Genomic DNA, 11,501 nt, shown 5'->3' with positions numbered 1-11,501 from the left:
TAACAGTTGTGACCAATCAAAACTATTTTAACATTTTATCAGTTTTCCAAGAGGCAGACTTAAGAAGAAAAAGGGAAGAGTAAGTTATTAATGTCGATGAATAAATACAACACTGGATTAACAAAATTTAAATTATATTGATGCATTTGGTGAAGTTTTAAAATAAAGTTTACGCGATGTTTTATGCCACGAACGCTTTATTTTTCGAAATTTGCTCATTTTCAGTCGAGCCGTGTTTATTTTTTGTCCATGAATCATGATGGCGGCAGTTTTTACAGAAGAGCTTTGATATTTATTTATCATTTTATGCACTGAAGTATTTTTAATTACATTGCCTGGAAACAGTTTTGTTTTGCAGTGGCCGTACAATGACCTGATTTGAAATGAGTTACATAGGATGATAGGTGAATTCAGTATACATATTTGGTCAAGTAAGTTTCTGCCACAGTCTGAATATTCATATTCAATATGAGTTATTTCATGATTTTGGATTTTGATCGTGGTATTAGCAGGCAGGAGAGGAGGAGGGGCGGGCACAGGCGCCTCCCCGGTTCCCACAGGCTGCCTGGCTTACATCATGTTAATAATTTTATTCATTATTCATTATTAAATATTTTAATTTTTTTAATTAATGAATGCAATAAGCAAAATAAACACTATGCTTCTTATATTTTGTTCAATGCACAATGGCATCTCTAACAAAACATACTGTAATATTAGTACACTGTAGCTGAAATCAGTTGACAATTAACAGTTGCTAATTTAACCGATGTTTATTTTGCCTGCATGTGAAAATTGCGTTTTGCCAAGTAACACAGTTTCACTACTCAACACCCCTCAGAACAATAGGTGTGAACTCTGAAAAAGCAGCATGCAACAAACTGCAACGTGAATATTGGTAGCTAGAAATAGCATCAATAAACAAAACCGCAGATTTGTAACGATGCAAAATTAAAAAAATATTTATCTTACAACATTTATACTGTTATTTTATTTATTATTATTTTAAAATACATGCATAAACAAATGAAACGCATACATATATCGGCATTCAAACAATGTTCTGCAGTTAAGAGTAAGATAGACTGTCCACAAGGCATTTGTAAAGTTTACTGTTGGTTATAATCTGGAAATTGGGCTCTATCGGATAATCGGCTATACCGGTCAGTGTTCAAGATTAAAATTTGGGGGCAGTATCCCAGTTGGATACTAACATTTCAAAATCTGGTATCCCACCTGAGAATTTGGTATTATATATGGTATCCCAGTGGGATACTGGGTTCTTGAAGTCTGGTATCCAAAATTAAATTCTGGTATCCCCGGGATATCGGGATACCATTAATCTCGAACACTGCCGGTTATTAGCATAAATTTGACACACACCAGATGAAGTTAACTTACATGGGATGCTTTTTCTTGGAGTACAAAGGAATAGTTCTCCATGAAATCTCCAATGACTAGAAAATGTCCAGGCTTCAGTGACTCTTGGGTTTCTCTGAAGAAGGCAGATTGTTGCTTGCCAATAAAATCATGGTGTTGCAGTACCTTAAGATGTCTACAGAATTTATTCATAGTCATCTGAACTCGGCCTCATTGTTTCGAGCATGAACAGTCAGTAGATATTCACTGCTTATACTCTGTGTCAGTCATGTGTTCATCAAACAGCTGCTGAAGACTTGTTTCAACTCCCAAAATTTCCAAGTGGGGAATCCCATAATGAATATATTCTGATAAAGTATTCTATTTAGAAATGAAATAATATGCCAAATACATTACACAATATAGTCTGTTCAATTTAAAAGTGACACCTGATGTAGATTAGTACTATTAATTGTAGTACATCAAGTGTGACTTTTAAGATTAATGGATATAGGCTACATTTGGAGTACCCATGTATACATAATTGGCTCTATCTCAGAAACCCTTCAAGTGCCCATCATGAACTTCACAGGGACTGTTCTACACATATATATCTATGTTTTGTGAACTTTTCAAACAAAATCTGCGATGACTCATTTCAGGGAGGTCACGGTCAAGGTCAATCTAAAAATATATATTATTCTTTTTAGAGCTTTCGATTCCATTGCAATTTGTTCTTCTAAAAAGCTTTAAAATGATAGTTGAATGTTCCTCCTAGCTTTATCTGGAGCCAAGTTATTGCATTTTTAATAACGTGACTGCCCATTTTTGATGAATTAGGTAAAACTTTTGTGATCTACTTCTCAAAAACTGCTTGACTGATGGGTCTACATTTTTGGCTTAAAGGTTATTTCCTGGGCCCCTACTAGTGTATTAAGTTTCATTGAAATCTGAGAGGGTCAGTGTTTCGGGTGATCTGGAATTATGTATTAATCTATTATAATAGTATGCTGTGCTGTAGGCTAACAGAACCACCTAGTGGCATTTATGGTCTATTTTGTTTCTATTATGTACCCTCAACTTATTTTCTGGCAGAAAGCCTGTCAGATTGGCACACATTTTTAGACCTAGGAATGGAATAAGAAATAATTTGTAAATTTTTTGGAAGATTTTGCTTAACTAGTCTAATTGTGCTAAATGATTGTTTTGGTTTTCAGTTTTATGGAAAACCAATGCTATCCATGACTTTGTCTAAGGTGAGGTAAAACCTAAGGCTTTGTTTCAGTTCCTGTTACCGTTTTATTTGTTCCTGTCTCGCCTTTATGCAGTGAAACGGTGAGATAAAGCTGTTACATTTCCGACAGTAGCAGTGACGTCAACTTTTGCATTTTCAATTTTTCTAAACTAAAAGTCCCACCCAGTTCAAGTTAAATGTTATTTTAAAAAAATAAAAATTAATTATTATTTTTTAACAAGCATTGAGATGACCATCTATGGATGCAATTGTCAGCAAAAATCAAATAAGTTTATGGTAGGAAAGACTATATGAATAGGGAAAAAGTACACCAGAGTTGATGGAAATTTCGACCTGGGCAGTGGCGTATCCAAGGCTGTGTTACCCTTAGCACCACATAGCTCTTCCTTGCACACATTCCCAAGTGTGCTTTGTATTCTGTCTTTGTAGATTTTGCTGGTGTTATAATACCTACTATAGTTTGACAGCCTAACTTGTTAAACTTTTCAAAATCTTAAATCTGCCTCTGCTGGGGTGTAGCTTGCTGGATCCCAGAATTGAAATTTCAACCACCAAGGGTCCACTTTTTCTGTCTCACTGACCGCTCATGGAGGATTATTTTTTTCTCATCCATTCAGTTAATAAAGTATTAGTCAAACCTGTCCTAGCGGCCACCTGTATTCAGCGGTCACCTGCCTTAACCGGCCACTTTTGTCACTCCCAAACGATTTATAACGTAAATGCACCTGTAATAAGCGGTCACCTGTCTAACGTAGCCAGCGGCCACCCAAATCGGATCCCAAATCGCTAAAATACCTGTATTAAGCGGCCACAGTAGATGTTTGCTATTATATAAAAGTGATATTTAACAACAGCGATACGGTGCAGCAAATAACCGATCTTCACACCTTCAGGAATACTAGTGCCAATTCAGTCCCGACATCTCTACTGTGTATCAATTAAGAAAGTATGACTATGGAAAGCATCTAATTTCGTCTGGGCAGGCTACGCTTGACATGTGTAGATTCACTTACTATGACAATACATTGTATGAAGTAGAAATTAAATAATTAAATGGAAAGAGAAAACAAACTTGTTGAGAACGGTCAATTTAATACATTCCAGTTTCAGTTTTTCCTGAATGAGGCGACATGTCAAAAGTTTATTTATAGTAAACTGTGAAGCACACATCCATTAATTTAACAGTACAGACGCTAAAACAAGAAACAACAACATGTTTTAAAGACTATATGTTGCAACCTGTAATCAGCGGCCACCTGTCTTGAGTGGCCACTTTTTTCTACTCCCTTGTGTGACCACTTAAGACAGGTTTGACTGTATTTTCCATGACCGGACAAAAATAGCTTTAAAAAAAAAAAGTAACTACATTTGACCATTTTATCATAAATAAAGACACTATATTTGTTTAGTTGTTTTATGTGTTACAGGGTTCTTATGCGTCCTGGAATGTCTTTGAATTTTGTGATTTTTAAAATCCAGGCCTGGAATGTCCTGGGAGATAAACATTAAATTTGATTGTGTCTTGGAAACGTCCTGGAAATTTAGGCCAAAAATTGGTGTTTTATTTCTTTACTTTTGTTGTCTTCATAACCTAATACATTCAGACAACAATTTGTTATAAAAATATTCATTGATTGAGCATTTCATGTCCTGGAATTTTTTTTTTTTTTACTGGAAAAGTCCTGGAATTTTATGTTTTTTTCAAGTGTAAGAACCCTGTGTTAACTAAAAATTTAGCACTCCAAATTTAACAAGATAACATTTATATAGCAGGTTTTACACTGCAGCTTGCACACTGCAACAGGCTTCTTCTCTAGACTGTTTGTACGATTCGAAATAAGAACAGTATCAAAATAAGGAATTAATTTGTCTTGTTGGTTCTGTGATAAAAAATGTTTTTAATGGAAAAAGTAACCAGTTTTTTCCAATACAAGGCAAATGATGAGTTTATAAACATAACGGTTGTAGTTAGCTCCCTTGTTGCCATGTTTAATCATCTGGAATAGACTTATCCCACATGGCTTTTGTACACAGGTTAGTTCTGTCTTGCAAATGCATGGATGAGATAAATGTAATTTTGCAGAATTCTGGTTTTAAGTGATTTTGGAGCATCAACAATTAAACATTTTATTGCAAGAAATTGAGGCTTGTATCTCAGCTAGTTGGTTAGGAACAAGTGGGTAATATTTTAAACAAGACATTTTATGCAGTTATGCTTTGGAAATGGGGCATTAAACATATTCATGTAGCTTAAGACAAATATTAATATACTCTGTCAAAAAAGAAACGCATAGGTAATAGGGAAAGAAGACAAGTGTTTAATTTAACAAAATATCAGGGTTTCTTGTACAATATTATTGAATGACCATGTTTGTTAATGTTCCTGGAATGGGACAGCATGCCCAAATGCACCCTAAAACAAATCTAACGCACGTTGTGCGACAATTGCAGGAAATCGGTGTGAAATGGTCAAATTTTGGCCAATGCACGTGAAACGGGGGGGAGAGATGGGGGTAGTGATGGGTATTTAAAGCTGCAATGATGCCTCGTTTCCATTTCGATGTAGACGAATTACAAGATGCCAAGACTAAGCCTGCCGAATCGAAACATTGCACTAGGCTACCTCCAGTTAGGTGAATCACAGTCAGCAGTTGTACACCACATGAACATCCATCAGAGCACCATTTCATGTCTCTGGGACAGGTACCAGCAGTTTCAATCAGCTGAAGACCGGCCCAGAAGTGGAAGACCTTGCGTAACAACTGCAGCACAAGATCGTTACATCCGGGTTCTGCACTTGCGTCACCGAACTGCCACAGCAACAAACACTGCTGGACGCATACCTGATTTGAAAAGGGTGTCTGCACAAACCATTCGGAACCGACTTCGAGAAGCTGGTTTATGGGCTAGGAGACCATATGTTGGCCCCGTCCTGTGACGTCAACATCAACATTTATGTGTTCGCTGGTGCACGAATGTATAGGGGGGAAACTGGCGATGAGTAACGTTTCCTTCTACAGCAACGTGATGGACGACAACATGTTTACAGACACCGCAGTGAACGTTTTGCCAACAACTGCATCGCCCAAGTTGACAGATTCAGTGGAGGGAGTGTCATGATGTGGAGAGCCATCTCATACACTGGCAGAAGTGAACTTGTGTTCGTACAAGGCAACCCGACAGCTGTACGCTACCAGGATAAAATTCTTAGCCGTCTCATGCTTCTCATTTTGGATCGACAGAGAGAACTCTTTCAACAGGACAATGCCAGGCCGCATACGGCACATGTAACAATGGATATCCTACAGAATGAGAACATTAATGTACTGCCATGGCTATCAAGATCGACAGATCTCAACCCCATTGAACATCTATGGGACGAACTGGACAGACGTGTAAACCAGCATGACCCGGAGCCTTGGATGCTTCCGCAACTGTCACATACACTGCAGGAAGAATGGGCTAGAATTCCACGTGCCTGGATTCAAACTCGTTCAGTCTATACCAAAAAGATGTTGCGCAGTGATTGCTGCTGGTGGTAGCCACACATGGTACTGATTTCAGTGCCCTTGTGCGACGCTGTTTGGTGACGAAAACGACTCCACTGCCATCATTCAAAAGCAAGAACATTGTCACATACTCATGTCAAATTTGACTGATACAATCATAAATAACGAAATTATGCCACTTTGTATTAAACTTAAAGAGATAATTCCATGAATATTTTGCCTATGTGTTTCTTTTTTGACAGAGTATATAATTTTTAATGTACATCTTATAAATAAATTGACAATGAATATTTTATATATAACAGAATGTTTTAACTTTTTTATTCTTTAATCTTAAGACTATATGTACATATGACCTAGCCTTAGCTATGCTCCTCTTCCCCCTCGAAGCATACCTCTCTTTTTATATCCCACTACCTTTTGTATTTTCCTGTTGCATCATAGACAGTGTAGTTGGCCACCCTCACCCACCCAAGATAAAGTTCTGGCTATGCCAATAACAGTACCCCTCAGTTGGTGCATCAAAGGCCCTTGTAGATAAGGCATTGTCCTCTATGGATACATGCATAATATATTTTTTTAAATCTCTCACCAGTGGCAAATAGCCATAGTTCAAAATGTGCCAAAGGATTTTTAAACAGTATTCCTTTGTGGTATATGTACTGATTCTTTTTATTTATAGTAAGACTATTGTAAATAAAAAATAGTTTTCTTTGCTTGACAGAAGATAGATAGCAAGATAGATTTATTGTCTTTTATTTTTATAAATAAAACGATGTTTTATTTTGCTTTGCTTGACAGAAGAATAGCAAGATTTTGTTTGTCCCTCGTGGCAACAACCACTAGAGAGTGTTTTGTTACATAAAATGCCCTCACCAAGTCGCAAGCGATACAGAGTCCGAAAAAGCAGCAGCAGTTCATCAAGCAGTTCAGAGAGGTCCCTCCAGAGAACTCAGAAGCCGCATTCTCGGTCTCCGGTGCATTCTGGTCACATTAAGTCACTTCCTCAGCACAGTCAATCCACGAGTGGGTCGAGAAGTCGCAGGCACAGTCGTTCCACAAGTCGATCGAGAAGTCGAAAACACAGTGGGTCAAGAGGTCGGAGACACAGTCGGTCGTCAAGTCGATCAAGAAGTCGGCTTCGCAGTCGCTCCAGTGAACGGCACTCAAAAATGTCTTCAGATAAGCACGCTCGAACTGAGGCACCAGTACGCCCCATTGTAAGTGAGAAGGCAGAATTCCTCAATGCTCGAGTTTTTGTTGGGCATCTGCCGTCGGACCGCATCTCTAATGAGGAATTTCAGCAACATTTTAGTCGCTATGGAAAGATAATAGGTATGTTACTTGTATTGACTGTTAGTGACCGAGGTAATTTAACAATTGGTTTACTTGTCATATTTTATAGCTATGATTTTGCTAATTTAGAATAATTAAGATACTCTATTGCAGGTTTGCATAAATAAATGATTAGTAGGTTGTGGAATTTCTCGTATGTATCTGATCTGGTTACTAATCTATGTTTTGAAATTTTCCACTAGAAGGCAAAGCAGGTATGGATCAGTATGGATTAGTATTTATTGCAGTATTGTGACCCCAAGACTAACAAAAGCCTATCCTGCATAATAAACAAATATAAGGATGTTGATATTTTAAAACTGTCTTTTGTGTTATACATACTTTTGTGGGCATTGTGGTTTTAGTATTGTACTAATGCTCCCTATCCACTTAAAAACAAAACCTGTCAAGCTCAGTGATGTCATTAAGAGAAGAAATAACAGGTAAAAATGATATCAGGCTTTTGCCGGCTAATATGAATGTGTGACAGTCTGGTTGATACCAAAGGGTAAGAATGAAGCAATATCATCGGAACTACCAGCTAATATGAACCAATCAGGAACTAGCTTTTAAACACATTACAGGGTTATTAACATTTGCAGAAAACCCACCCAAAACCCACATTTTTAAAAATCACTGACCACTAACCCGTCATGTCTCAATGGATGTGTGCCAAGAACAGCATGCTTGAATCTTAAGTGGAGACACTTAAGAAAATGAATGAAAACATTTAAAAACAGTTAAGTTAAACTTTAACATTGATCAGTTGGAGCAAACTAATAATTGTTTTTAATTTATTTTCTTATTTAAATTACATTACTGCCTTTTAAGAGCTGGAACAGCTTGCAATTTAAAATACAGCTACATGTACAGTCTAAAATGTTATACATAGTAGTTTTATAATGGTTCTTATTGTCAATTAACAGCCTACCATATGCATTGTTTGCCTCCATATTATCTCACATGGCTGATGTACCTCGGTCATACCTGTGGACAAAAAATATTCTTTATATTAATTTGTTCAATTTATGGTGAACATTTTGGCAAATTCAGTTTGTTTTAGGAGTCATTCCATGTCAAATCAACAAACTGCCCACACATATTGGTCTCAGATTCACTTGAAATTTGTACCAAACATGCCTCAGTTATCCACATGAACAAATCTCAAGTTTGAGTTCTGTATTTCAAATAGTTTTGAAGTAATGGACATTTTCCTAACTATGGTTTACATGAGTTAAATTTAGCTGAAAAATGGTCGCTGTAATTTTCCTGCTATAATTCAAGATCTATTATCTCAGAACATAATGGACTTAGAGCCCTGAAGTTTTGCATTTGCACTAAGGACTGATTTATAGCAGACTGGTGCTTTTCAGTCATCATACTGAATGACTGGATATAAATGAAAAATGTTGAAAATGCAGATGTAAAACTTTACAGTTATGCAGCAAATCGGTAAACAACATTATATTTCAACAGTTGTAATTTGCAACCAGTTTAAAGTAAATGTTCAGTATAGAGTCGAGCCAAATGTTTTAAAGAAATGTGCTCAGACTGCTGGGGATGGCTAAATTATCTGCTGCTATTTTAACCGAACAATTGGTTACCTAGTAAAAACCACATGAACCGACTTCCGGTTCCCTCAGATTTCGAAATATTGTCCCCTGGTATCTAGTCATTTAGTCTGATGACTGAAAAGCACCAGTCTGCTTTATCAGCTAAATTTAACTCATACCATAGTTAGGAAAATGTCCATTACTTCAAAACTATTTGAAATAACGAACTCAAACTTGAGATTTGTTCATGTGGATAACTGAGGCATGTTTGGTACAAATTTTGAGTGAATCTGAGATCGTAGTGCGTGGGCAACCTCAAATATTTGTTGATTTCACATGGAATGACCCCATAACCGTTTTTAACAAAATTCAACAAATATGGGCTCTTCAAAGATATTGGCCAAAGTCAACTTCCAGTTTCATTCTTGACAGAATTACAACTTTGATGTTTGCTCATTGAGTGCTTTACTAAGGTGCAACATACCCAGGGTTTATCTGTATGGTTAATTTCCATTCCAATCAGTGTTCCACAATATCTACCTGGGTGTTATAGTCTGTTTCAAATTAAATATGTTTTGCAGTACAATTGTAGATACAATCTCATATTTGTATCTATAACAGGTCATTTATTGTCATTTTTTCTACCGGTTGTTTGAATACCATAACAGGTCATAATAATACTAACACATTTTTATGGTTTTTATTCCAGGGATTTTCATAACTAATATGAAAGACTGGAAAATCACCGGGGTATAATTTTGAATAGTACTTTAGTCATATTTTACGTAACCTATTTTTCACTTGCACATTAACTTCAAGATATCTTTTACATGGTTACGATGAGTTGCACAAAAAACAAAATGGAAAATCTGAACTTGTTTTTGCGTAACTTGGATGGATTATGCAAATTTCAAATTCTCAAAGACCTGACATGGTCATGGATTTATCCAGGATATTTTGGCAGGTTCCCACAGTGTATCCGATAGGATTGGGGAGTACTTCATACTTGGGATATTTTTTTCAGGCTACTGAATGATGCAGTACACAATTTAAATTAATTTATTACAATAGACATCATTATAATTATAATTTTTAGTACAGACATTGTGAATTTTGAGTGCCACTTTGTTTTGAAAAGGGGCCATGGTTTCTGCCAGAGGGTAAAGCAGTAATAGTGCCATACCCAAATATTTTGCAGATTTTATTTTTTAAAGTTAATCTTTTGACAAAATTAATTACTTAACCCTAACCCTAAACACAACCCATTTTCTTTCTGGGGGAGGCCCCCCATACCCAATGTTGACTGTTTGCATTCAGTTTCATAGTGCCATACCCAAACATTTCTTTCTGGGGGAGGCCCCCCATACCCAATGTTGACTGTTTGCATTCAGTTTCATAGTGCCATACCCAAACATTTCTTTCTGGGGGAGGCCCCCCATACCCAATGTTGACTGTTTGCATTCAGTTTCATAGTGCCATACCCAAACATTTCTTTCTGGCAGAAACACTGGGGGCCTATGTTTGGACCTACAGAATGACTGAATAAATCCCTGATTGTGAAATATTTAATTATGACCGCAGCTTTAATAACCGCTGATTTAGCTACATACAGGGTTGCAATTAAACAGCTATTTCTTTGTGCTTCATTTGTGCTACATATTTAATGCTTTGTTTTTCAGATAGTGTTGTCCATTCAAAAGGTTATGGATTTGTTCAATTTTTGAATGAATATGATGCCTTGAAAGCTGTGTCTATGGAAAAGGATGCCTTGTTAAAAGGCAATGTGATTGGTATGTATTGTGAACATTTATCAGCTGGCTTTGGTTTCTCTTGCTTAAATCCAGAAATAATTTCCCAAGCTTGACTCCATGCTTGGTACGTGGTCTAGTAGAGAGAAAACTGGCTGAAATGAAGTACTAAACACATGAATAAACCAGAATATAAAATGAATGTTTAAAATTATTTAATTTACACACACACACACACACACACACACACACACACACACACACACACACACACTAGTATATTGTTTGTATACTGTGGATGATTGCAGACAAGAATTAGATCTAGCACTTGTAGCAAATCAGGGGTGCACAAATGTGAAAGTTTGATTGCCCAACATCCCAACATCATCTCTTGGTTGCCCACATATTTCATAAAAGTTTTTTGAATATAATTTTGAACTGTCATTAAAATGAAACTGAAATTTAAATTTAAATATTTTTATTATTATCATTACTTACCAGTTTAGTTTTATTCCTTTTTTAACATAATTTATCTACAGCTCATCTTCGCTTGGGCTGTCACGGTCGGTTCTACAGGGTTTTCAATTATTAAAACAAAGACAAGTTAATCAATTTGGGAAGGGGTAGTTTAACAATTACCCGACAGACACAAATCAGGCTTTTATATCCCCTCCCTATCACAACATCATGTAACGCTGGGGAAAACATGCACAAACGCACGTGCACATACACTTCAGCCCCT

At 36.6% G+C, this 11,501-nt stretch overlaps 1 protein-coding gene across 2 annotated transcripts in view; it reads left to right on the top strand.

Annotated features, from left to right (window-relative positions):
- The first annotated feature begins 15 nt into the window (after positions 1–15).
- LOC121388512 (nuclear receptor coactivator 5-like) overlaps positions 16–11,501 on the top strand; it is a 37,277-nt gene continuing 25,791 nt past the window's right edge. Inside the window, exons 1-3 of one of the 2 annotated variants that reach the window (XM_041519875.1) lie at positions 16–79; positions 6,925–7,458; positions 10,691–10,801. In XM_041519875.1, coding sequence (XP_041375809.1) covers positions 6,990–7,458; positions 10,691–10,801 — 580 coding nt within the window. In that variant the 5' untranslated portion in view covers positions 16–79; positions 6,925–6,989. The remainder of the gene's footprint in view (positions 80–6,924; positions 7,459–10,690; positions 10,802–11,501) is intronic. The other variant, XM_041519876.1, reaches the window with a different exon arrangement.

The sequence above is a fragment of the Gigantopelta aegis genome, chromosome 14 (assembly GCF_016097555.1).
Source record: "Gigantopelta aegis isolate Gae_Host chromosome 14, Gae_host_genome, whole genome shotgun sequence".
In the NCBI taxonomy this organism is placed as follows: domain Eukaryota; kingdom Metazoa; phylum Mollusca; class Gastropoda; order Neomphalida; family Peltospiridae; genus Gigantopelta; species Gigantopelta aegis.
This window is presented reverse-complemented; position numbering and strand designations above follow the sequence as displayed.